Below are 24,875 nucleotides of genomic sequence, written 5' to 3'. Positions count from 1 at the left end.
AGGGGAGGAGCGGCTCGGAGCGGCTCTCAGGGCCTCCTCTCCCGGTCTCCTCTCGTCTCCCCGCCCGCTCCAGCCGGCGGCACCTCCGGGCGGCGGCTCCTCCCCTCCCTCCCTCCCTGTCTCGCCGCGCCTGTGGCCGCCCGGCAGCATGGCGGCGGTGGAGCCGCGCGTCTGCGAGACGGCCGGTTGCAGCAGCGAGGCCAAGCTGCAGTGTCCGACCTGCCTCAAGCTGGGTATCCAGGGCTCCTACTTCTGCTCTCAGGTGAGCCCCCCCCGCCCCGTTCCATTTCGTTCCGTCCCCACGCTGCCGGCCGGGTTTTTCTCCCGGGAGCGCTCGCCTTTCTGAGGGGGAAATACAGAGAGGGGGCGACCATGGGGAGATTTCCAGTCAGCGAATGGGACCGGTGTGCGGGGCCGGGCTGCGGAACCGGCTCCTCGCCTGCCCCCGGCCGCCCGGGCCCGGCCCTTCGTGGCTTGTTCGCCTCTTGGCTCCGCCGTTTTTCCCTCCGTGCGGCTGAGGGGAGCGGGACGGGAGCCCCTCGGCGGCTCTGGGCCGCGCAGCCCCGCGTTACCCCCGAACGGGGGTAACGCGGGGCTGCGCGGCCCAGAGCCGCCGAGGGGCTCCCGTGAGAGGCTGCACGTTTTATTCCGCCCGGAGGTTTGGGTGGTGCTGTCCTCCCCCTCTTAAAAATAAGGGCTTAGGGGGACAGAATGAGGCGTGCTCATCAAATTCCAGCCCGTGCGTTTCTGTGCCCGAGTTGCTTGGCGTGGATAAACACCGGGAAACTTGTTGCTCAGAAAACAGGTTTTACTATTTCCTTCGACCAAATAAAAGCTTTTGGGGAAAATTATTTGGGATCTGGTGCTCTACTGTTTTTTTCCTTTTTTTAAATAGCTTTATTTTGTATTATTTACAGGGAGATTCAGGTTAGCCAGTTGTCACAGAACCATCAACTCCTGTTAAACATACTCTAGGCCTCAGCTATCCTCACTTAATACCACCTTGGTAATGTAGTTTGGTCCTTAATTTAAATAGGAAAAACTGGCTGTTGAGTGTGGCTTTTTTTTTTTTTAAATAACTTTAAAATACATAGCCTAATACTTTGAGCTTTTTGTCTGTGTAGTTTCTGCCAACATCAGTGAGGAAGTATGTTTAATTCAAAGATTAATGGTGAACTCCTTTGTCAGAATCGTGATTCAAGCTAAAATCATTGAAGTTTTGTAGATAACAAATCCATTCAATCACATCAGCTAGATTAACTTACTGATTGGACAATTTTTCCTGAGGCAGGACGTAAAGTGATGGTTACGGTTTGCATAGGACTAGGGGAGAACGTATGTGCAGGTCACGCACCCACTGCCTGGTTTCTGGTACCTTCCCTGGAGTCCTTGGTGCCAGATGCTGAGAGTCAGTGCTAAGTGAGATGCTCGTAGTTGGTTTGTAGGATTCACTCTGTGTTTTACTACCTGTTTTGACATGTCTGGTGCAAAGCTCATCATAAATGCTTCTCCATGTATACAAGTGTTAGTTGGTGATGAAAAAATTTGTTAACAGACCAAACACGTGTATATGAGAAGTTCTGGTGACATCTTCACGCCCTTCTGTCCCATCCCCAACTCACCTAATTTTATATAGGATGCAAAGATTCTTGTTATCTGTATATTAGGTTTCTTCTGAAATTTTCACTACTGTTGTGAGGTAAAAGAGGAGTTACCAGAAATATTTATTAGCTTGTTAAACTAGGCTGCTGGATAACTTGTGCTTATAAGGCTGAACTGCCTAAAAAATAAAATACCGAATTGGGAATCCCAGTCGTCTTGGGTGTGTTGTTCTCCTTGCTGTGTCCTGCTCAGTAAAGTAGGGTTATCCCCCCATGAAAGGTGCTTTGAAGGGTTTGGGGCGACATGTATTACAGTAGAAGGGAATTAACGGCAGCCTGTTCTCTGAACTTCCACCAAGTTTCAGCTGACAATGCTGGACTGGTTAGCATTTATGAAACTTTGCTGGAGTTCTCTCATTGGGGGTTTTCTTTCCATTGTGGTATGACATGCATTGATAACCATTAAATAAAATAATGAGTGGACCTAGGATGGCGTTAATAGCTGGTGCAGACCTATTCCCTCCCTCCGAGGATGAATGTTTCTACCCGTTCCATTAAACTGGCCCTGGTTCTTTGGTGAGCCACTTCTGGGGTTTTTAGTGTTTTTCTAACGGGGAAAAAGCAGTTGCATTAAATTTTCTGCTAGTTTAGCTCCCCAAAGCTGCGCACTGCAGGATCAGAGAACACCAGGGCTTCAGGATGATGCTGCTGAAAACACTTGCCTGTTGTGGCCCCGCTTGACACAGCTGTAGAGTCAACCCATCCTCGCGGAACGCAGCTGTTTACCTATAGGTGTGTGGGCGCTTACTCTGGGCTGAGGGCAGGACGGGAGCGACAAGCTACCCAGTGTCTCTTGGAGGGGTAAGAGTATCCCTACTGCCATGCACGCTGGGCTAATTAATTTGCTTGGCAACCTGTGGTGACTTTTTCATACAGACAAAACTCCAATCAGGGCTAGAACCAAATTTGTAGGAGTTTATTTTCTCCAAAGCTAAGAATAAGCAATAGAAAAGTGTGAATTGCTGTAGAAAGGTAACCAGTATGGAGTGACGTGTTTGGATTATAAATAGTAACATATAATTTGTTAAGAAAAACTAATGCAGGCAGTATAGGATTGGGAATTTCAGTGTAATGAGGAGATTGATTCAATATTATTTTTTGCCACTGCACATAGAGAATTGAACTTTTGGAGTAGATTTGTATGAAGATAGTGATTTCCCTAGTGGATTTATTGTTTGTGTTTCTCCTTTCATTGAGAAAGGGCATAATTCTGGTCATGGTTTTCCCCCCTTTCTGCATGAAAAAGAGTACGTCCCAACAACATGCCCTGAAAATGCTTTCTCTGAAGTAATTTGACATCCTTTGAAATTCCTTTGAGTCAACAGTGTTTCATTTCTGGGTGTTGTGCACCTTGGAAACTGGGGACAGTAGTTGAATAACAGTTGTGCTTGTGGGTCATGGGGGGAAAGGGGGCCAAGGCAGCCACGTTCTGGCCTAGCAGGGAGGTTTGGAATTGGTGATGGAGATGGGGTGAAGGTGGCTTTTAGCAGCTGAGGAACTCTGAACCCCAGCATTATTATTATTTTTTTTTTTTTTACTTTCACTCCAAGGTGTAACAAGAGGGAATATTCTGCTGAGGGATTCTGTCTGCTGTTAACCTTTAATAATACTGTAATTTAGGCTAGTAAATCAGGAACTCTCACTGCCAGCTTCCTTCTCTCACTGCTTTGTGTCCTCTTTTGTAGAGACTTCTACAGTGTCCTGTGTGTTTATCATCTTAGACTGAATTACAGTCTCTTCTGAATGTGGAAATAACGTGGGATGCCCAGCATGACATCTCAAGCACGTTGTTCCTCTTACTAAGATGAATTTGCTATTGTAAAACTTGCATTTATAGATACACATGTCACTTGTGTGTAAATTATATGTAGTATGCATAACTTGTGTTTAAATACACAAACAATTTACATTTCTTCTGTGCCTTCTACAAGCTGCTGAATGATAAAGAGAGGGAAAGTGGTAACTGCTCTTGAGATCTCCAGTAACCACTTTTATATGAGCCTTCTACTGTAAATAGATCTCTTATTAATAATTTTGTGTCGCTTTCATGAAAACTTCCTTTCTCATACTATTCATATCTGTGTAAGTGTCTCGGATGAATCAGAGTAGTCTAAGGTTTTTTGTGGTGTGGACTGGGTGCTGGTGTGGGGGGATTTCCCCAGCCAAATACACGAATATCTGTTTCTAGCCACCTACTGGAAACATTTGCTTTTTATAAAATCAGTGGCCTGTGCTGCATTTTTTGATCCAAGGTGTAGGGGCTGTGAGTTGCTGTCAGAACAGGAGTCCTGGCTTGGTGATGATAATTTGTGAATAACTGTGGTCCTGAAGAGAAGAGAGGTGCTGTCCCGTCCCCCGCTTCGCTGTTTCCTTTCACCTGCAGTGTGTGTGGCGTGGGGAGCAGTGGAGCTGGATGAAACTGGTTTTTGTCCTATCTCCTGTCAGACCATAGGACATAAGTGCCGTATTTCATTCTAGGCTTACTGTTCTTTGCTGTGCCTAAAATAGGCGAGAACCTGCTGCTTGGATCCAACTGTAACACATATGGATTTCTTTTGGTATAAGTGGCACTCTGCAGATACTTTCTTCTAGATGATCTTTTGACAGATTCCTTTCCCCAGGAAGCTGGTGTTTTTCATTGCCTATAAATCACCGTAAGTACCTGTGTCTGTGGTGCCTGGTTATTTTTGAGGCACAACTGCTGAACCATCATAACTTTCTGAAAGTAAAACTTCAGACAGGTAAACTGAAAGGCTGGTCCGATTTGAATTTCTCTGGTCTGCTGTTTCTTTGCTCCTCTCAAACATCACTTGTACACCTCTGTAAATCTGCAGAGGTGCAAAATGCAGCCCCTTATTCAAAGGACGGGCTCTGCCATGTGGGACCCAAGAGTCTCTGGGTGAGATCAGGCTTTAGCTGAAGCAGAAAACCAGCCTTGCTGATACCAAGGTGCTGCGTGTAGGTGCTTCTCTTGGATCTGAGATCTGAAAATGCATATTTGGCTTCTCTGAAAAAACTGACTGTTCATGTGTGCTGCTTAGGCCAGTTTGGGAATTTTGTACTATTTTTTTCAGGCTGTCTCTGTAGGCTTGTACTGCACCGACAAGCATAGGGTGCAGCATGCTAAAAAGAGGCACTTGTTCTAACATCAAATGTATTAACGATTGCCCTCTCTGGCATACTTGTACTTATGGATACAGTGTACAGTTAATCTGTCCTGTAGTAAATATATTTATCACTGGCATCCCAATATTTTTTCTTAAGCTAAATCACAGAATGTCAGGGGTTGGAAGGGCCCTGGAAAGCTCATCCAGTGCAATCCCCCCATGGAGCAGGAACACCCAGATGAGGTTACACAGGAAGGTGTCCAGGCGGGTTTTGAATGTCTCCAGAGTAGTCTTCTGTTTTGCATACCTTCAAGGTGGTTTCGCTAAAAATGAGTTCTCATTAGGCAAAACCCAAGACAATTTTACATTGCAAAGGAAATTTTCAAATTATATTAAAAAAATTGCTCAGAATATTTTAAAATACAGTGTACTGCTTGGCGCTGTTTCCTAGACGCCTGCCTGTTACAGTTTGAGGTATAATGACATGCAGAGAGACAGCCAGTCTGTCCCCACAGTCTCCATTCCAGCTGTCTTTTATTTTTTTCCTGTATAAGTACTTTTGGAAGTTCTTCACAGTGGCTCTAAATGAGGAGCACAGTGGCTGGAGAGGGGTAATTTTATGGTAGCGGGACATGAGTTGGAGCTCTCAGTATCTTGCACAGCGAGGCAGTTTTTGCACACCTGCCGATAGGCGTATTTACAGTGTAAGATGCGAGGTTGTGTAAAGCAGGAGTACTTGGAGGTGGAGGGAAGCCTGAAGAAGACGGTGTCAGCCCGAAGGCTGGAAATTGCTCACAGAGTTGGCAGAACTAAGTAAATGAGCTGCTACCTTGCAAAGGCGGTTCAGGAACAAAGTCGATTGGTGTGCCTGGAATTCTGGGTTGTGGTGCCTGCCTAATGTCCTGACCTTGGGTAGCTTCTTCAAAGCTGGTTTGGTTGTGTCTGTGCTATACAGAGGTTTGCAGTGTAGTTATGTCATAATTGTGATTGATTTAGCACCCTTTTCCCCTCTGGAATTTGAAGTTGGCTGTGCTTTTCTGCTTCTTAACCAGTTTGCATGGATACATGAACCAAAAGAATAAGAAGCTTCCTGTTATTACTGTAAAGGTGACAATAATCAGAGGGAAAAGAAATGCCTTGCTAGGTAGCTCAATAACTGTTTTAAAGGGTTTCATTTTATTTTGTTCTTTCAGTGGGTGATTAAAAAAAATCCTAAGGTATTTGGTAGTGATCATTGCATACATAGTGAAAATGTACTCCTCTGTAAACCAAATTCTGCTATGCTGCGTGATTCTGTCAATATTTCAACCAGTAAGTAGATACTGGGCTGAATCCATAAGGTGAAAATAATTTACAGAAATAATATGGCTTCCACGAGGTGATCCAAGAGGAATCTTCCTAGATGGTAATACTGACTGTGCCTTTGGTTACCTTTTGGTACATGCACAGGTTCTGGTGATCGCTGGGCTTGAAGTACAGGATCAGTGGGACTGGCTTAAGAACGGCTTGAAGCCAGAAGTGTTGGTTAAGATTTAAATATATTGGTGGCCTCTAAAAACAACAATTGTATTTTTCTTGCTGATAGAGTAGTTGTACCCAAGATTACTCTAAACAAATTGGGGATGACCCTGCTGCCTTCTCCTTTTTTTTGTGGTCATAGATTTGACCTCTCTTCTTGTACAGTCCTCTGCAGTGTTTCCAATTCTATCTTGATTGCCGCATTAAAAACGCGTACAATAAGAAGAAATACGCTTTAGGTGAGAAAGGTGGGGATATTAATACCAGACGTACTAGTGGATAATGTAATGTTTGAAGTGAAATCCAGGAAGCCTTCCAAGAAACATGAAACCAAGTTAATATTATTCCTGTGTGCTAATTAATGTTTTCAAATATAGCTACATGAGGTCATGTTTTTGGGTTTTTTTTAAACATATCAGAAAAAAATTATTTCCCTGGGTATTTAACCAGATTTTGTTTATTTTATAATTGAAAATTTTCTATCCTGATCTGTATACGGCATGGGAACATGGAAGAATCATTAGAGGCAGGAATGATAGGAAGATTGAAGTGAATGTCTCAGCAGGAGGCTGAGAGGAGAAGGTTCAGCGGAGCAGGCTCAGCAAAAAGCAGAAAATTCTCCAGAAAGTGGTGCAGATGGAGGGAGAGAGTGGCTTTATTTCCTGGCTTGTCAGGAAGCCTGCTGGATGGAAGGTGAGGGCGTTTGCAATACGCAGTGGCACATCGGTCACGCTTTGTCGCCAGGGCTGTGAATCTCCACCCTGCGAGATGACAGCTGCCGTATTTCCATCTGGAATTGCCCAGGCAGAGCTCTGAAGGCGTGTGCAACATAGTGCTTGTGCAGTGGGTTGTTGAATATAAATAGTTTGTGCGTGCCCGGTGAGTCCGGTGCTTACAGGGAGCATATGACTGATCCTACACGGAATATGTGGCTTGTAGGTGGATGTGCAGCATCTTCCAGAAAGCGCCAGTCCAAGACAGAGATACTCGTTGCTTGCACGCTGCACACGAGAGCCTGTGCCTACAAAAATGCTTCAGCCTTGCTGTGTGTACTTGTTGGCAGGTGATTGATGTGCATACAGTGAACATTACATGTCTGGGATGTCCTGGTGTACAGCAGCTTGTTTGGAGCTGTGCTACAATAGTTCTGATGGAGCTGCTGTTCCTTTGCAAATAGAGGGCAAGTAAAATCTGGGACATGTGTTTGGGAAAAGTCAGGCATGTGGCAGCCTTCTGCAGGATCCTCTTGGGTTGATTACAGCTGCAGGAAATAAAAAGCCAATATAGAGCCTGTTGGGTTATGGTACTGCCAGCAGCACGGTGTTCGCCTGGTGTTTTCTGGTTATGGGACAGCAAATAGGAGAGGCTGTTGGTGTCAGAGAAAGGATTTGCATTGGAAAACACACCCCAAAATTTAATGGGGAAGGAGAGAATGAGCTAGAACCAGTAATTACAACAAGTGATGCATGTCTTCATACCCCAAAAGCTCCTTTGTATCCCAAGAAGTGGATTCTACATTTGCAGACTTGGTTGCTGCTCTCAGTCCTTAGTTATGTAATCCTTCTGCACTGAAACAGGGGCCTGGTGTTTAAAAGGGGATTAAAACCATACTGGTGCTTTGGGAGAAATAGAGTTTTTAGCTTTTTAGTTTTTTCTTAAAATAGACCTCGGTTAAAACCTGCTCCTTTTCTCTCCAGTGGAAGACAGATAATGGTGCGGCATAAAGGTCTGTCTGTGCGGTGGGTTATACAAGTGTGACAGTAAAACCTTCTGCTGCTTGTTCAAAAAGATGTTCTCTCTGTTAAACTAATGTGTTGGTTTCGAAGCCTCTTGTTGCCCAGACCACGACATGGCCTGATGACGTGTCGAGTGCCGGTCCAGAGAACGTGTTGGCTTCAGGGGGATGTCTCAGGAGAAGGCAACAAACCTCTGCTTGTGGTAACGAGGGGAACAGCACACCCCACCATCTCTTTGAACATAGGCACACTTGTGGACCACGTCACCATGGTCTTGTGGATACTATTTGATAACTACTGGTTGCAAGACTAACGAGAGAATGGGGAGGTGGTGTCTGTACAGGATTAGGCACTGAGGACTGCTCAATAGCAACCGTGAAGCAGGGGTAGAATGTTGTACATTGGACTTAGTTTACAGATCTGTTTGTTGTCTTGGGCTGGTTGAGTGTTGTATATGTTGAGTTGAATCAGTTGTTGGCTCAGGATGGTAGTTTTGTGAGGATGATTCAGCATTAGTATTGTCTTGCCTTATAAAGGAAAACAGTTTGCTTCCTGCCTCTTTTTTTTCAGAAATTCAGCTGTTATTGTAAATGATGGGAATTAGCTGTTTCCTAATGGTTGTTTTGAGTGCACATGGCCATTGAATTAGACTTTCTGCTACAAAACCAAGTAATTTCCTAATTAGCACCTTAAAGGATCACCTTTAATGCTGCCTTCTGCAGCTTTTCTACATAAATCTCTCTTTTTTTTCCATGTCTTTCCTTCATCTTACTCTTTCTTTATTCTCCTCCAGCTGCCAGCCATGTCCATCTGCCCCTTTGCTGATTAATTGTTCATTGCATGAACTGCTCTACTTGTTTTTGGGAAGAAGAGAAAAAGGCAAACTTCTTCACACCCTTTTCTTGATTTCCATTTCAACTTTCTTTTTTTTTAATTTTCCTATTTCCATTTAGTAGCCCTCACTTCTCCCCTTTTTAATCCCTTTAATTGGTTCCGCTGTGATCATGCTGATTGGTCCCTGTTGCTTTGCTGTGCTGGGGAAAGAGTCAGAAAGGACACAATTAGCAGGAGGTGGCTCCTTCTGGGACCAAGGGAGGACCATCCCGCCCCCTGCAATCCTCAAAGGTCTGATACGGAGATAGACCAGAAGAACTCTTATCTCTGTGTTTCTATGAGCAGCACAGTGTTTCAGCCAACGTGGAGCAACTGTGGTATTTAGTTACTCATTGAAATGATAAGGGGACAATATTTGGCAGATAGGGTTAGATCAGTGGGTTTCACTGCGATGGGTGTGTCTGTGCTTTCTGTCTCTTCTGGCTCATAATGTATTACCACAATGTATTATTTTATATTGTTAAGACAAGCAGTTATAGTAGCATTTACTGCACATTGCTACAAGGGTTAATAAAATCTATCTTTTAGTTTTCTTTTAAAATACAGTTGCTTCTCTGTTTTGTGGGGATGGCATGTCTGTCCAGGATAATGCTACTTAAAAATATATCATTTTTTTGTTGTTTGCCATTCTAGGAATGCTTTAAGGGAAGCTGGGCCACTCACAAGTTATTACACAAGAAAGCAAGTAAGTACATTTTCTTAAATCAGTGTTAATATTGTTTTGAACTTGTTTGTCCTGTGCAGCCGGCTCCAGGTGGCTCTGCTTGAGCAGGGGGTTGGACTAGATGTCCTCCAGACATCCCTTCCAACCTCAACTGTTCTGTGATTTTGTGGCTAAGAACGGTATGGATTTTTCCAAGATATCTAGTACTGGATTCTGCATACCTGAAGTTTTGTCCAGTTCCTGGTAGTCTACAGATCTATGGAAAATTTCAGAGACAGCGGTACAGAAATCTGTTTCTATTCCTGTTTCTGTTTGTATGAAGTATTCCTTGAGCCACGTTGTATATGAGCAGAGAAAGAGGGGTGCTGAAATAGAAGGCAAGGAGGATAATAAATCATTATTGTAAGGCACTGCTGGGCTTGTTCCATCATAGCAGTTTGATGTTGTAAAAGACGGTAAAGTGGAAAAGATTTCACAGGAGCTTGTATTGTAGCTAGGATTTTACTGAGCTTAGTTGAAGGTAACAAGAGTATGTCTATGTCTTAGTTACAGCTGCTATCTCTGACACAAATGCTGGTAGACTGGTAGAATCTCCCTTAGTTTAGTAAGAGCAGTCCATGAGTTTAAAACCAACCAAACAAAAAGAGAGAGACAGACCCCAGTTCTGCCCCCCGTGCCTCCTGCCCAACTTCATCTATCTCAGCTTAAAAGGGAGGTGGGATTAAAAAGTAAGTGGCATGGCAGAAAGTCAAATCCTCAAGTTATTTACTTCCTCCTTTCCTAAACCCCAATAAAACTCATTTTTCCATGAGAGAAATGTTGTGTGGTTAATAGGTTGGAGTAGCACAATTACAACTGTTTTCCTTGTTTCTGCCTTCCCAGTGTCAGGGGTCTGATAGGTTACACTTCCATTCTGTATCCTGTTAATTTATCCCTGCATGACATGAAACTGTCTTTGTTAGTAGTTCGAGAAATCCTCTGGTTCAGTCTTCTAATGCTGTTGTTTACCTGACAACAGTTTGGTTTACGAGTCCACTAAATCCATGATTTTGGTGGCTTCTTGGACAACTGCTGAGGCAGCTTTGTTCTGGTAGCCCGCAAGACCTCGATGGAACAAACTGCTGAAGCATCTTGAGGGAATCCAAAATATGGCTTTGTTAAAACTTTGGATTTTTAAATTATTATTTCTCGGTGGTTCATCTAAACCGAATGGCGTGTGAGCAGATGGCTCAGATGTCAGCCACTGAGGTTTGGAGGAGCTCACATTAGGGCTTGCTGAGGCAGACCTTTTGCCATCTTTTCATTCTTGCAAGATATAAACAAGAGAAAGCAGGTGATGAGTTAACAATTAATGCTACTGTGCTCTTTCTTAACCCTTGCCTCCTCTTTCCAAGTAAATGTTTTTCCTTTTGGTAACACTCATGATCTGCTTGCTTCAGTGTAAACGCCCTCGGACTCTGTCAGGTCTGGGGTGGCAGCAGCGTCCATGTGTTGGAACTAACAGTGGGAAACCCTCCTTCCCACCCTTCCTATCACTGAATGCTAAGAGAAACCACAGAAAAGGAGCATTTATCTGCAGTCCAAGAGTGTTAAGTGAAGGAATAATGAGTGTTCCTGTAGAAATATGCCTTTTCCCAAGAATGAAAACAAGCATAGAATTATGTTTCAGAACCATGGTTTCAAATGAGACCAACTTAAGTAATTACTACACTTACTTTGTGCATTCAGTACTGCTGTCCTGACATTCCCTGGTTTGCTCTTGAAGAAAGATAGAGTTGGCAGGATGTGAATTTTGAAGGTGAAAAACCCAAGTGCAATACAAAATGATAACTACTACTTACGCTTTCATATATCAGTATCTAAAATGCCAGAAGAGTCAAATCTAGACTTGGGTACTTCTAGGTCTCTTTTTGGCCCACGCAGTTCTTAGTAGGACTGATTTGCTGCTGCAATTGTTTTTCTTTTGTCTTTCCAGAAGATGAAAAAGCCAAGCGTGAGGTTTCCTCCTGGACCCTGGAAGGTGACGTTAACACAAATCCCTGGTCTGGTTATCGATACACTGGTAAACTCAGGCCACACTATCCACTGGTAAGCAATAGGTGCCACTCTACTCCACTGCTATGTTCTGTAGCAACTAATGGACCAGCCCTGACCTGATTACCTCCCATATTTTAGCTGGCAGAGGAAAACTTCTTAAACAATCAGAACCTGATAGCAAGGATGTGTATGACTGTGTCCTTGTTGTGGTTCTTTTTTATTTAACTTGATCTTTTGGTGTATTTAAAATGAAGGAAGTACCTGTGAGGTAACATGCATCAGAAACAGGCGGTCTGGTGTAGAAAAAACTCAGGTGAATTAATTTAGAATTTAAATAAATGGGCTCATTTTATGTAAATGGCTTGAAATAAGCTGGTGAACAGCTCTGTTGAAGGAACAGAGGTTGTAGTAATCACCTGGTGAAGGATAACTGAGGTCAGTAACATCTTCAGCTGTGAAAGGTGGGGTTAGAATACAATGTCAGCATAGCTTGATTTTTAAACTGTTACAAGGTTGTGCATGGAATAAGCCAGATTTTGAAAGGAATAATGGCATTTCATCTGCACATGTCTTTCCTAATTGGCCTGTGCTAGAAATGCTGCCCCTGTGGCACCTTCTCCGTCTGTGACAGGCTCATCAGGGAGCAGATTAACGGAGCCTGAGCGCGGGTGTCAGTGTCCCTGGAGAAGGGGTGTTTTGGATCTGTCACTGGCCAAGTAATTTGGTGGCATTATCACCCAACATTTGCTTTTTTTTGTCTTCTGGCTGCTGTAGGATTGATGCAAATGAGACTATAATAAAAACTCCTAATGACCAGGGCCATGATTAGGAATAAAAGTCTTGCTAACAGGCACTAATAACCAGAGAGGGGAAAGATGTATTTGGAACCACTGCATTTGCAGTCTAGGAAGTAGCAGAATAAACACTACAGTATAACAGGGATAATAAATTATAAACACAATTTCATTTTCTTGATGCATAAAAACTTGGTTTTTACAGAGCTGTGAAGTTGGCTATTAGAGGTTGTATAATATGAAAACGAATAAAGATTAACAGGAGAATCATTGAGAAATGTAAACTGGAGTTGCTTTGTAGTGTTTACATCCTTCACAACTTTTTCTAAGTGGAATTACCCATATTTCACTGTATTTAAATTTGCTGCATGAGTCTCTGCTTTTGTGACTGCAATAAATATTCTGGCAACCTAACCAGCTTTTACCGTGATTTATTTAGACGCCAACAAGACCTGTGCCAAGTTATATTCAGAGACCAGATTATGCTGATCACCCACTAGGTAACTTAAATCACAATTATGGAGTGTTATGTTTGCTTTCTATTTTTCTTTTCATTGCAAAAGCCTCTAAAGCATGACAGAGATACTAGAGAATGGAACTTCTTTTATCTGTTCTTCTCACTTTTACCTCTTCTTTCCCCCATGTTAACTCACTGTTTTTTTAAAAAATGATAGTTACAAGTATTTTAATGGAAGTCCAAAGTTTGTACTGCATTGTCTTTTGAAGGTGTTCAGGGAAGAAAGGACAAAAAGAAATAAGTCCTAGTCCTGTGGTTTATAACAAACAGCAACAGGTTGGCTGTGACAGGTCATTCCTGCTAAGACAGTGACATCAGTGTATCTGTTGGAAATGTGTCATGAAGTAACAAAACCCCCCAAAAGAAAACCAATGTATTTTTTGGCACAGAGGGAACGCATTCAAAATTGCTTGCTTATTGGTTTGTTTTGGTGTTTCCCCCTTTTCCTATTGGTATTGGTGCTGTGCATTTCAATTAAAAAAAAAAGCTGCTCTCAAGTCTGTTAGGAGTTATTTTTAAATCTCCAGCCCTTCTTTGGTTATTCTTTACAGAATGTAAATATTTAAACAACACAAAATACTGTCCTAGGGGGTTGTTCAACTATAAAACTGAGTTTGCACAGAACCTGCTATGAAGAATTTCCATGTTTTCCTCGGCTGATTATTGCAATGGTATAGCTAGAGATACACACAAGCTTATATAATCCTTTATGGCTCTTGTAGAATGATATTTATTACTATTTATTATCTCCAAAGGAGCTAAAAACCAAAACAAGAACAGAAAAAAGACAAAAACTGCTTTACTTTGAATAATATCATTTCCCAGTAAATCTGATTTTTAAGGTTGTGTTTTGACTAACTGGACGTGATGATTTTATGCAGTAAGCGAATGGGCATCCTGAGCATGTGTGGGCGTCACAATATGAATTCCAATTAATCTAGATAATGATGATAATTCTCTAAGTTGGTGGATTCATTACTTTTGTCGGTGGTGGGAAAGTACATTAATTCTGTTGCCATTGGTAAGCTAAGTAAGTGCCTTGATTGGACGTGTAGCAATCTCCTCTCTAAATAACATGTTGTTTTCTCTCTTTTTCAGGAATGTCTGAATCCGAACAGGCTTTAAAAGGAACCTCTCAAATAAAAATACTGTCATCTGAGGATATAGAAGGGATGCGGGTAGTGTGTAGGGTAAGCGGGGTTTGGCTTTTGTTACAAAGTGCCTTTATTCTTTAAAAATCTAAAGTGATTTTACCAGTTTGTGACAGCACATCTGGGAGCACAAACTTGAAAACCACTTTTGAGCGCTGAAAAATAGTTTGGGAAATGGGGTATTTTCTTGCTATTTCTCTCCTCGTGGCTCCAAATTCACAGTGGACTACTTTGCAAGCGGAAAGGTGACTTTTACCTGTTTTCTGGCTTTATTGTTACTTGTGAGATAATTTGTGGCTGAAACGTTTTTACTGTTAAGAATATCTTTTGTAGTGCATAAGGGAGAACAGAACTTTGTCTTTTCCTGGCTTTAGTACTAAGGGAAAACTAAAAAATAAAGCAAAAAACCCCACCCTCCTTAACAAATTTTGAAAAAGAGCCTTGTGCTCCAAATCTGAATTGGAGTATTTTGTCATGTCGCAGAGGTGGCTCAGTAATAGAACCTGTAGACATCTTAAAGTCTTTCCAGAGTAGCGCTAGAAAACAGGTTGCCCATCATCTGGGGAGCAGTCCTGGGCTTATTTTAAATCAGTGCTTGTGTTTCATTTGCAGCTTGCTAGAGAAGTGTTGGATGTTGCTGCCATGATGGTGAAAGCAGGTGTAACTACTGAAGAAATTGATCACGCTGTCCATTTAGTAAGGTTATTTTGTTGTTTTTCTGGTGTTTGTAAGAGCTTTCTTCTATCTCTCTATTTTTGAACGGTTGTTGTGTGGTTCTCTTTGTTGTTGCGTGGATTCCTTATCTTTGCTTTGAACCGTTTCCCAATTTGAAGCTAGTGGGTGGTACAGATGTTAGAAATACATCACAGCTCAATTGTACATTTAGAATGAGTTAGGAACTCCACGGCCTCTCTTTGTATCAGCTCCTTCCATCATTTCCAGTTTCAGATCCCCCAAGTTTCTTCACTTGTTTTCTCAGTTAACATGATGAATAATCTTTCTTCTAAACCCTTTTTGCTCCAGAGATACCATTATATAGCGAACATCATCTGTAGGCCATGGATATTTTGTGCTCGGTGTTCTTGGTTAAGATGCACAGAGAAGAAAGTTTAAGTATTTATGATTGGGAATCAGAACTGAGGAGCCTGAGAAAGGGTTGAAACAAGATGTTTGTAGTCAGGCAAACTAGTGACACAACCCAGGGAAATGTCAGAAATACGTGTTCAAGTATTTTCCTGGCTTGACTGGTCATAGATACTTCAACTGTGTAATTTTTGTCTTTGCTGTCTTCTCTGTAAGGTGTATAAACCAATAATTGAGGACTCGTGTGCGCTGTGGGGAGGGCAATGAGTTTGTTATAACTAAGTTTGTCAGAGAACTTTCTGGTTGCTGTTCTGTTTATCTACATTTGCACCTGTCTGTAAGGAAATGACTGTTTTAATTGGGCCAGAGGTGGTTGTTTAACTACATTAAACACTAAATTATTTGCTTATGCATGATGTCCAATATGAACAGCTGGTTGTTAAAATGGTGTTATCCCTCCTTAGCAGTTTTTGCAAACTTTTGCATGGCACATTGTTGATACTGACTAATATCCCTGATTGGTACTTTGCAGTTTTCAAAAAATACCCTTTTATAAATTAAAAAAAATTAACATTGTTTTTTCAGAATTGCTCAGTATGTCACATAGTGTGTATATGTAAGTATATATAAAATGCATGTGTTGGTTTTGCAAAAATCACAAAAAGGTTGTTAGTGTGAAAGAAGCAGCTTAAGGTTTTAAAACTCCAGGTGAAGGAGTGATGCTAAATGTTATTTTGTCCAACTTGTGTCTTTTGCGAAAACACGTAGTCTTAGACCAGCTGCTTAAAAATAGTAATTGAAAATGGCTGTTTTTTCACCGAATAAATAGTCGTACATAGGTTAAAACCTGAATATTTTGGCATTGGTACCTAAACATGAATAGAAACAGAACTGAAGTAGCTTTACTTTCTTCCTGGTAAGAAACGCAAAGTATAACAAGATGCTCTATTGCCAAAAAGTGCTTGAAGAATCTTCTTATCAAGAGTCACGGTTTTTCCACCTGTCATTTTTACTGTAAAACTGTTGCGTGTAGGTTTTTTCTTGGTACAAAACTTACTAATGTAAAGTGTAAATTGTATTTTCTCAATTAGGCTTGTATCGCAAGGAACTGCTATCCTTCCCCTCTGAATTACTATAACTTCCCTAAGTCATGCTGTACATCAGTGAATGAAGTCATCTGTCATGGGATTCCCGACAGGAGGCCCTTGCAGGAGGGAGATATCGTTAATGGTAAGTGCTGTCAAAACGAACCTGCAGCATTCCTACCTTCTATCCGCTTAAACCACGCAGGAAGGTGAGATTTCGCTACCAGGTGACAATATTGGAACAGCCTATTAAAATAGGCTTTTGTTCTCGTTTACTAATTAACCTCTGCTCTTTACATAATGAAATTAATGAATTTATTTAATAAAGCAATTTCAAAATTTTGGTCCACTCTAAAAGCTTGAGAATTCTTCTGCCATGGTCTGTACATTAATATAGTCCCTGGGTATCCCCCTTGTGTGCTGGGTTCCATTTGTTCCAGACTGTATAAATAGTGAATAAAATGTATATTATTCAAATGGATTAGTTCTGTGTGAATTCTTGTTTAGATGGCTCTAGACCTTTGAGATTTTGCTATGGACATGACAATTATGATGACCGTAAAGGATCCTGATGGTGAGGCATTGTATAGGTGCATGTTAAAAAACATACCCATTTATTTTGGCATCTCCCAGCCTAACAGCACCAGCTGCCTTTTGTTCTAGGTACTCAAAGGTACTTACACCTTCTTGGGTGGTGAGGGATGCTTTTATAAATTACTCGACCATTTTTTATTTTCTCATTCCTTTCTGCTTGGTTTGGCAGTAAAAATTAATGACGTTTGTTTGGTACAAACACTTACACCTTTGTTTATGGCATTGGTTTGCTTTTGTCTGTAAACACCCAGCACATCCTAAGGTTTGGCCTGCCTCTGGAAGCGAGTTGGAATCCTTTTGGATGGTCAGATATAGATTGATATAGATTTATATAGATTAGCAGGCAATAACTGATATTTGATATATACTATCAGGCAATATACTAACAGTGCTGTGGGTACCAGCCTTTTCAGAACAAGTCTCGCGATTGCTGCCACTTTCTAGGTCAAGTTTGGTCTGAGCTGTAGTCTACATGTAACCATTTGGCCCACCCTGCTTTATCTTTATTTAATTTGAAAGATGATGCCTTTGCACAGCTCTCTGTTGTTGTCTCTATGTTGCCTCTATGGATTTTGGCATTGCGATTTTCTATTCTAAACACGCATAGAAATTACTGAAGTTGAAATATGAGTTAAAACATTACACACCTTTAAAAATGTAATTCCCCCTTTTTAGTGCTGGAATTAATTCTAAGCAGATGCCTTAACCTGGTAAATCACCATGGAGCTGGGTCTCTTTAGTTTGGAGAAGAGGAGACTAAGGGGGGACCTTATCAATGTTTATAAATATATAAAGGGTGAGTGCCATGAGGATGGAGCCAGGCTCTTCTCGGTGGCAAACAATGATAGGACAAGGGGTAATGGGATCAAGCTGGAACACAAGAGGTTCCGCTTAAATTTGAGAAGAAACTTCTTCTCAGTGAGGGTGGCAGAGCCTGGCCCAGGCTGCCCAGGGGGTTGTGGAGTCTCCTTCTCTGGAGACATTCAAACCCACCTGGACATGTTCCTGTGTGACCTCACCTGGGCGTTCCTGCTCCAGCAGGGGGATTGGACTAGATGAGCTTTTGAGGTCCCTTCCAATCCCAAACATACTGTGATACTGTGAGCAAAGAGCTTCTCTTTCCTGGTTTTATATTTACTTAGAAAACCAATCATAAGCTTGTGTTGCCTGTGTTGCTTTGGTGTGATGTTTTTCTCTTCCATTTTTTTAAAATGAAATCAAACTGTTGACCAGTGAAACACCATCTTATTAATTAATCCTATAGAATATATAGGATGGACATGAGAGAATGGATTCTGCTGGAAAAGTTTACATCTGGAATTCTTCCTGAGTAACCTTAAACTTCACAATGACCATACGACATTTTTACGTATCACGAAATCTTACATTTCACAAATCAAGAGACAAGAAGTGAGAAATACAACGCTAATATTATGATGTGTCTGCTATTGGTTGCAGTGGACATTACCGTCTATCGGAATGGCTACCATGGGGATCTGAACGAGACTTTCTTTGTCGGAGAAGTCGATGAGGGCGCGAGGAGGCTGGTCCAAACAACTTATGAGTGCCTGATGCAAGCCATCGATGCAGGTGAACCCTCTGGCCAAACACGTTCTGTGGGTGGTGGTTGCGACTTTCATTTTTTATTTGAAATGTGAGTTGACGAGGAAGACTTAATTGATGCCGAGCTGATGCACATGAGATTATATTTACACAGAAACAGCCTTTTCAATTAGTTGCATGAACGAGACGTTCTTGATATGAGTAGTTTCGAGAGTGTGGTTTGGAAAACCAAAGTATGGCTTCCTACTTTTGTAACTCGTATGATGTTGTGGCACAATGAACTGATAAAGTAAAAGAAGATCTGTATCCTTCAATACCAACAGAACTTCAATTTTGTTACTTAGATATAACTCAGGATGGCTTCATTGGGACATAGAAGAGGTACCTAGAGAATGTCATGGTCAGCTTCATTCACAAAGGAATATGTGGAGCTCTCTTAGACAAACACAGAAAACAAAAATCTGCCAACTCCCTGGAAATATTTGTATTGTGTGTATCTTAAATACCCTGCAGCTTCTTAGAATCCCCAATAAAATTTACTCGCTTCATGGCCTCTACAGGCTGAAGTTTAAGGTGCTGTATGTGAAGGCTGTAAACTTGCGTTTCGTCAAAAATAAATGGAAAAAATATAATTCACTTACTTTGGTTAATAATTCAGAGATAGCTAGCCAAGCTGAAAAGGCAAAAATCCATATGAATGATGTCTTGCATGTCCATTGTGCGATCAAGAAAATACTGCGGAGTTGAGCTGTGAAGGATATGGATGACCTATGTATGTAGGATTACTGTTCTGAAATGACCACCTCGTTTTTCAGAGCTAAAGCAGAATATTGTGTATCTTTGCTGTACTTTATAGCAAATGTTATATATGTTTTATCTTTCATATCCTGGCTTTGATGTATAGTTTACGACAGAAATTCACTTTTGTGTTCATTGTAATGAGATTTCAATTCTCATTGTAACTTTATCAGCTTTTTAGGTGCACCTTCATTAGCTGATGGACGAGGCATTGCTGGTTTTATGGTGTTATTACTCCCTTGTCCAAGTGCTCAAAGTGAATTTTTCACACCGTTTTAATCTCTTTTAGACTCTGTGGCTTCTAAGGCTTCCTAGAAGGGTTGTCAAAAAGTTAGTCCTGCATGTGAACTTTTTTATTGAATATTCTTATTATTCTTATGAATTGAATATCTTGTCTAGGCGTGAAGATACATCCTAGAACAGGTGGCCATACAAGCCACGAGTGCTACAGGAACACCAGCCTGAACGGTGATTGCTGGTTAGTTTTGTTGAAAGCAAGCTCTATAAATTTCCGTCTGTATCTCATTTTGCAGTAAAACCTGGTGTTCGGTACCGAGAACTGGGAAACATCATTCAGAAACACGCTCAAGCAAATGGATTTTCAGTGGTTCGGAGCTACTGCGGGCATGGAATCCATAAGCTTTTCCATACGGCCCCTAATGTGCCACATTATGCCAGTGAGTATTCATTCCCTGCGGGTTGTGCTGTAGGGAAGAAGTGATTTGCAATGAATACACCCAGTTTACTTCTTGCTTCTCTGATAAAGCAGCATGTTGCTTGACAGCCATCAAGTTAGCATTTTTGCACTTGTGAAATATTTTTCTCTCTTCTGAACTCTGGACCATGGCATGAAGTTAAATAAGGTGAATATATTATATACTGAGTCAAACTGTGCCTACACCAATTGTTAGTGTAAGCTCTCATCTCTACTGGGTAAGCGCTCAATGTTTTTGCATGAAGTCACTTAGACATCTTTGACGCAAATAGGCAAATGTTTTTATCCTTAGAAGGTCCAAGCAAAAACCTACTGCTGTTTCCAGATGTAAATAAGAGGCATTTTTTAAGGGGTATGGATGGGTGTCGTGCCTGAATCTGGATCCTGTTGTTTCACCATCATTTGAGTGTTGTGATCTGGTGTTCATGGAAACTTCTTTGTAGTGTGTAGCAGAGGAACGACCTTCGCCCACCAGGTTCCCAGCCTTAGTTTTTGGAAATGGCAACATCCCCATGACAATTTTTGCGAAGAAAGAGCATCCACAGAGGCAAAGGAGAGAAGCTGAAGAGCCAGCAGACAACTAAGGGTGGAATAAATATGAAGTGGCGATAAACAGATTCCCAGCAAAAGCAAAGTAGAAAGACCTGAGGAACCTAAAGTCCCTTTTAGGAAAAAATAATGAAAGCTGCTGCTTATTTCTGCCTTACTATGAAAGGACTTATGAAAGCAAAAAGCTCATTTTATAAGCTTTAAATTATTTAGTGAAATCATGAAAACTACAAGGAATAAAGGACAAAATTTGTTCAGACCAGAAACTTAAATACAAATAGTGAGAGTGAGAAATGCCAGTAGATGATGGAGACAGAGATAAGACCCTTTAAGTAAAAGAAGAATGTTCTGGTTGCTGTTTTGTCAGCTTGATGCCTGAGATTTTTAAAGCATTGAGGTGATTTAGACAATTCAATAGATTTGCAGAAATCCCTGTACTACGTTCCTTCAGTTTTTTTATAGAACTGGAGTTTAACTCCAGTTGTTGGAAAGATAGCAACTTATTTTAAGTTCCTTGAGTAAATATTGCAGGCTCAGAGGAGGGAAGAAGGAAAGAACTATAGGAAATCTTAATATAGAATTAAAACCAGACAGGTGAATGGGTAATTTCTGAAGGGCTTCTCTGACTTTACAGTATTGCTGCTGCATCCTTCCAGGACAAGGATTCATTCATTTACTAAGATTAATTAATTTACTAAGATTTACCCACACTTTTTGCTAACTTGAGTGTTTATTTTATTGCAGAAAATAAGGCAGTTGGAGTCATGAAGCCAGGTCACGTATTTACAATTGAACCAATGATCTGTGAAGGTGAGCAATTTAGTGATAGAGTAAAATGGTAACTCTTTACTATTAAGTAGCGATGGAACAAGTTGCTGGTTCTATTCTGTATAGCTGATAGATGGGGGTTTTTTTATCATTTGGGGAACTGATATACTTAAAACCAGTCCAAAAGTCATCATTTATGTTTTCAGGTGGTTGGCAAGATGAGACATGGCCTGATGGCTGGACCGCGGTGACGAGAGATGGAAAGCGATCTGCCCAGTTTGAACACACGCTGCTGGTCACCGACACAGGCTGCGAGATCCTGACCCGGCGGCTGGACAGTATTCGTCCCCATTTCATGTCCCAGTGATAGCCCAGACTGAGCAGGTGGATCTGAACGATACATATATATATATATATATATATATATAATTTTTTTCATCTCTGTACTATGCATTTTTTTAAAGAGTACAGAATAGAGATATTTCATAATTTACTTTGTTCTCAGTGATTGTAGATAAGAGGAATATCTTGAAGAACCTGACCCAATGTCTGGAAAAGCAGAGAAGAATTTAAAGAATCTCCTGCTCTCCTACCTGCAACATTCATGCTGTATTTTTCTTTTTCCTTCAATTCCCTCTTCAGCACCTTTCTTCTGTTCAGACCCACAATTGATTCTGTTGCTGCCATGATATTAGCTAGGAAAGTGTGGGTAACCTTCCCCACCGGGACTTGATATTTTGGGATCCAGGTTTTTTCCCCCTGTCTCATGGTGTGCGAGCAGCACCTGAGATGTTAAGCATTTCTAGTTCCAAAGACTTGCTCCTGCTTCTTCAGATACTGTTCTAATGGGCTGGGCCTTGTGTTGTTTCTCAATTGAGAAGGGGGTAGAAGGGAGAGAGATGTGCATGTCACCAGGAACAGGCTTCCCTTACCTTTAAATCTGTCCCCACCTCTCTGCTGGTGGCCTCTGGAGATTGTGACTGTAGGGGACACAATGTTAATGGCAGGACTTGTTTCTCTTGCTGGACATTTGGTAGTATGGGCTTCCTACAGGGAAAATGAATACATTCTGACGTATACACAGGTCCCTGGAATAAGCTGCTTCTTGGAAAAGCAGCATTTGCAGGCAGCTTCTTGCTCCAGAATCTCAGTGGAGCTGATGTATGAGATTTGCCTAAGGAAAGGAATGAAACAAGAACCAAAAAGATCCCACAATTCGATTCACGGGATCCCTGCATGTTAACTGTGGGATGTTTTTTAGAGGTGCACCCACAGTGGCTGTGGGGACTGGATTTGCAAGATTTACAGCGGAATGAGTATATTTCTCCCAAGTCTGAGTGTGACAAAATGGAACACCTTCAATGCTGTATTCATTTTCTTTTAGAAATGTTTAAACAGGTCATTTTCCCCCCTCAGTTCAGTGAGTTTCATGCTTTTGGAAAGTCTTAAGGAGGCAGTTGTGTAAACTGACCTTTCTCCCTCAGACTGGGGGTAGAGTGGGAAACATTAGCAAATATACCCCCTCATTTTCTGTTGATGGGTCACGACAAGCTGGGAATTGTCACGTAAAGAAGTGTGGACTGAATAAGCCTCTCTTCTCTCTCCCTTTTCTTTTCCCATGTGCACTTCCTTTCCAAAATCTTTGGTCTCTCTGCTGAGGAAATATATATATTTTTTTCTCCTGAATAGTAATACAGAATTTTTCAGACACCATTGCAGACTTAGTCTTACGCCACTGTAATGCAAGAAATAGTTAAACCAACGCAGACATATTAAATCATGCAATCATGGGCATCAAATACACCTTTTCCGAGGTGTCTATAGTGAACTTGTTACCACTTTAGACCCGAGCATAGGTGAGGTGCTGCACACCTTTGGCTCCCCTTGGCACTGCAGAATTTAGGTGGGGGAAAGGGGTTAGTGCTTCATGGAATGGGACTTAAACATACCACCAAATACCAAATTTGCCGGGAACGTCTTCTCTGCCCTGAGTGCCTCAGACCTCCGTTGCTGTATCATTGCCATGTTTTCATGACCTTCATTATTATTTTTAATTATGCAGTAAAGTGACCTGAAATTATGCATCGAGAGGGTGCGTGCGTGCGTATGCATGTGTGTGTGCGCGTATAGATTTTAACGAGACAGACTGTAGTATTTGAGTGGCATTACCTGTGGTGAATGAGACGTTCTGTATTGAGATGACTGCCCTGGAGGTTTGCCCACCATATCATTCATTGAAAACGGTCTTGCCTTTTCTATATATGTGTGTGTGTGTATGATGGGGGGTGTGGGGAGAGACGACTTCATTTTTGGTCTAGCAAATAAAAGTTGCGGCTGCTTTTAACAGAAATAACTTTTTTAAAATGATTATTTTGTGATCCAAAATGAGACATAGCGTTCTCAATGATGACCAGGTTTGCTTTTACTAGCGCAAGTCCTACAGGTAGATAACAATCAGTTAAAAATCACCCTTAAACTTGCACACGTGCAACTTGAACACCTCTTGTTGTTGCTCCAGTACAACCAAATTTAACACTGTACATTATTAAATCTATGATGCTATGCGTTTCTAACTATAAATTGAAATCACAGCGTGAAAACTCTTTATACTGAGTTCACATTACTCCAGTATTTTTAAACAAGCGGAAAATTGAGGCTGTTTTCTTCAAGCTGTAACTTTGCTTGTGCTGACTGGATATTAGACATGATTTTTTTAATAGAATTTGCTATTCACTTAAACCCAAAACAAACCAACCTCCATCTGCTTTCTAATGAAATTTTCAGGAATTGTATACACTCTTGCCAAAATACAGTTAGTTCTAAACCAATCTATTTTCCCTTTACTATCATGTAAGGGAGTGTGGAAACTTTCTGTGCTGTTTAAAGAGAGAAGATTTGAGAGCCAGCGTTGAATAGAAGTAACATAATGAGGGGACAAACTGCATCTTTCACATGACAGCCAGCAGAGCACATACACATTTCATGTTGGAAGCTTTTTGTAAATAAAAAGTAATAATGTGATGCAGACAACATGAGTGTACAGTCTCCACGTAAGCTGTGCATAACAGCTGCTATGGTATAAATATTTTACATACGTTAGAGCCAGTTGGGGGGTAGTTTTGCTGAGATGTTGAGCTACTATTCTGTTGATACCATCTTGTAGTTAAACTCTTACTGGAACAACTTGACAGTTTCCTACTGAATTCTCTAATGTTCCACCAGCGTTTCTGGAGCTACAAGGTACTGAGAATCACTTCACTGCTATGTTGGAGGCCTCACTTTCCTGGTACAAATTCACTTTTTATTTCTTCTAGATGCTCAAAATGGAATTGTTATGACATTGACATGAGTTAATTTTGTTGTTTACTCTGAAGTGAAGTTAGAAATTCAGCTACCTCAACTATTTTCAGAATGCTCTTGGGATATCTTTCCAATGACAAATGGAAAAGATGTAATTGTCCCAACTGTATAACAATGTCTTGGGGCAAGGTAGTTGTTAGTGGTGAGAGAGAACTTGTAATAAGATTACTGTTTGCATTTAGAGTTTTCTGTAACAGTTCTGACAAACTCCCTTAAAACGTGAAACTTGTCCCAGTGTCCTTGGTTCACTGAAAAGCACTTTTTATGTATAAAATGTTTAA

The 24,875-nt window shown here is 41.3% G+C and overlaps 1 protein-coding gene across 2 annotated transcripts; it reads left to right on the top strand.

The window, feature by feature from the left end:
* The first annotated feature begins 48 nt into the window (after positions 1-48).
* Positions 49-23,587, top strand: METAP1 (methionyl aminopeptidase 1). 2 transcript variants are annotated; one of them, XM_065062378.1, is made up of 12 exons: positions 49-262; positions 9,550-9,601; positions 11,556-11,668; positions 12,851-12,911; positions 14,027-14,118; positions 14,692-14,775; positions 16,254-16,392; positions 18,300-18,431; positions 19,736-19,879; positions 21,211-21,276; positions 21,441-21,618; positions 21,740-23,587. In XM_065062378.1, exons 1-11 carry the CDS (start codon positions 149-151, stop codon positions 21,599-21,601), a joined length of 1,158 nt encoding a protein of 385 aa, XP_064918450.1. In that variant the 5' UTR covers positions 49-148; the 3' UTR covers positions 21,602-21,618; positions 21,740-23,587. The 2 variants fall into 2 exon arrangements, with proteins under 2 accessions (XP_064918450.1, XP_064918449.1); XM_065062377.1 differs by having other exon boundaries at positions 21,441-23,587.
* Positions 23,588-24,875: the final 1,288 nt, after the last annotated feature.

Source organism: Columba livia, chromosome 4, assembly GCF_036013475.1.
Source record: "Columba livia isolate bColLiv1 breed racing homer chromosome 4, bColLiv1.pat.W.v2, whole genome shotgun sequence".
NCBI classification, from domain to species: domain Eukaryota; kingdom Metazoa; phylum Chordata; class Aves; order Columbiformes; family Columbidae; genus Columba; species Columba livia.
Note: the sequence above shows the minus strand (reverse complement) of the source record. Positions and strands in the feature narration are given on the sequence as shown.

Excerpts from the sequence above, each read along its gene's own strand:
- METAP1 (XM_065062378.1), top strand. The coding sequence starts at position 149 with ATGGCGGCGGTGGAGCCGCGCGTCTGCGAGACGGCCGGTTGCAGCAGC. Across the intron at positions 263-9,549 it reads GCTCCTACTTCTGCTCTCAG|GAATGCTTTAAGGGAAGCTG; the intron begins GTGAGCCCCCCC and ends TTGCCATTCTAG. Across the intron at positions 14,776-16,253 it reads TTGATCACGCTGTCCATTTA|GCTTGTATCGCAAGGAACTG; the intron begins GTAAGGTTATTT and ends TTTCTCAATTAG.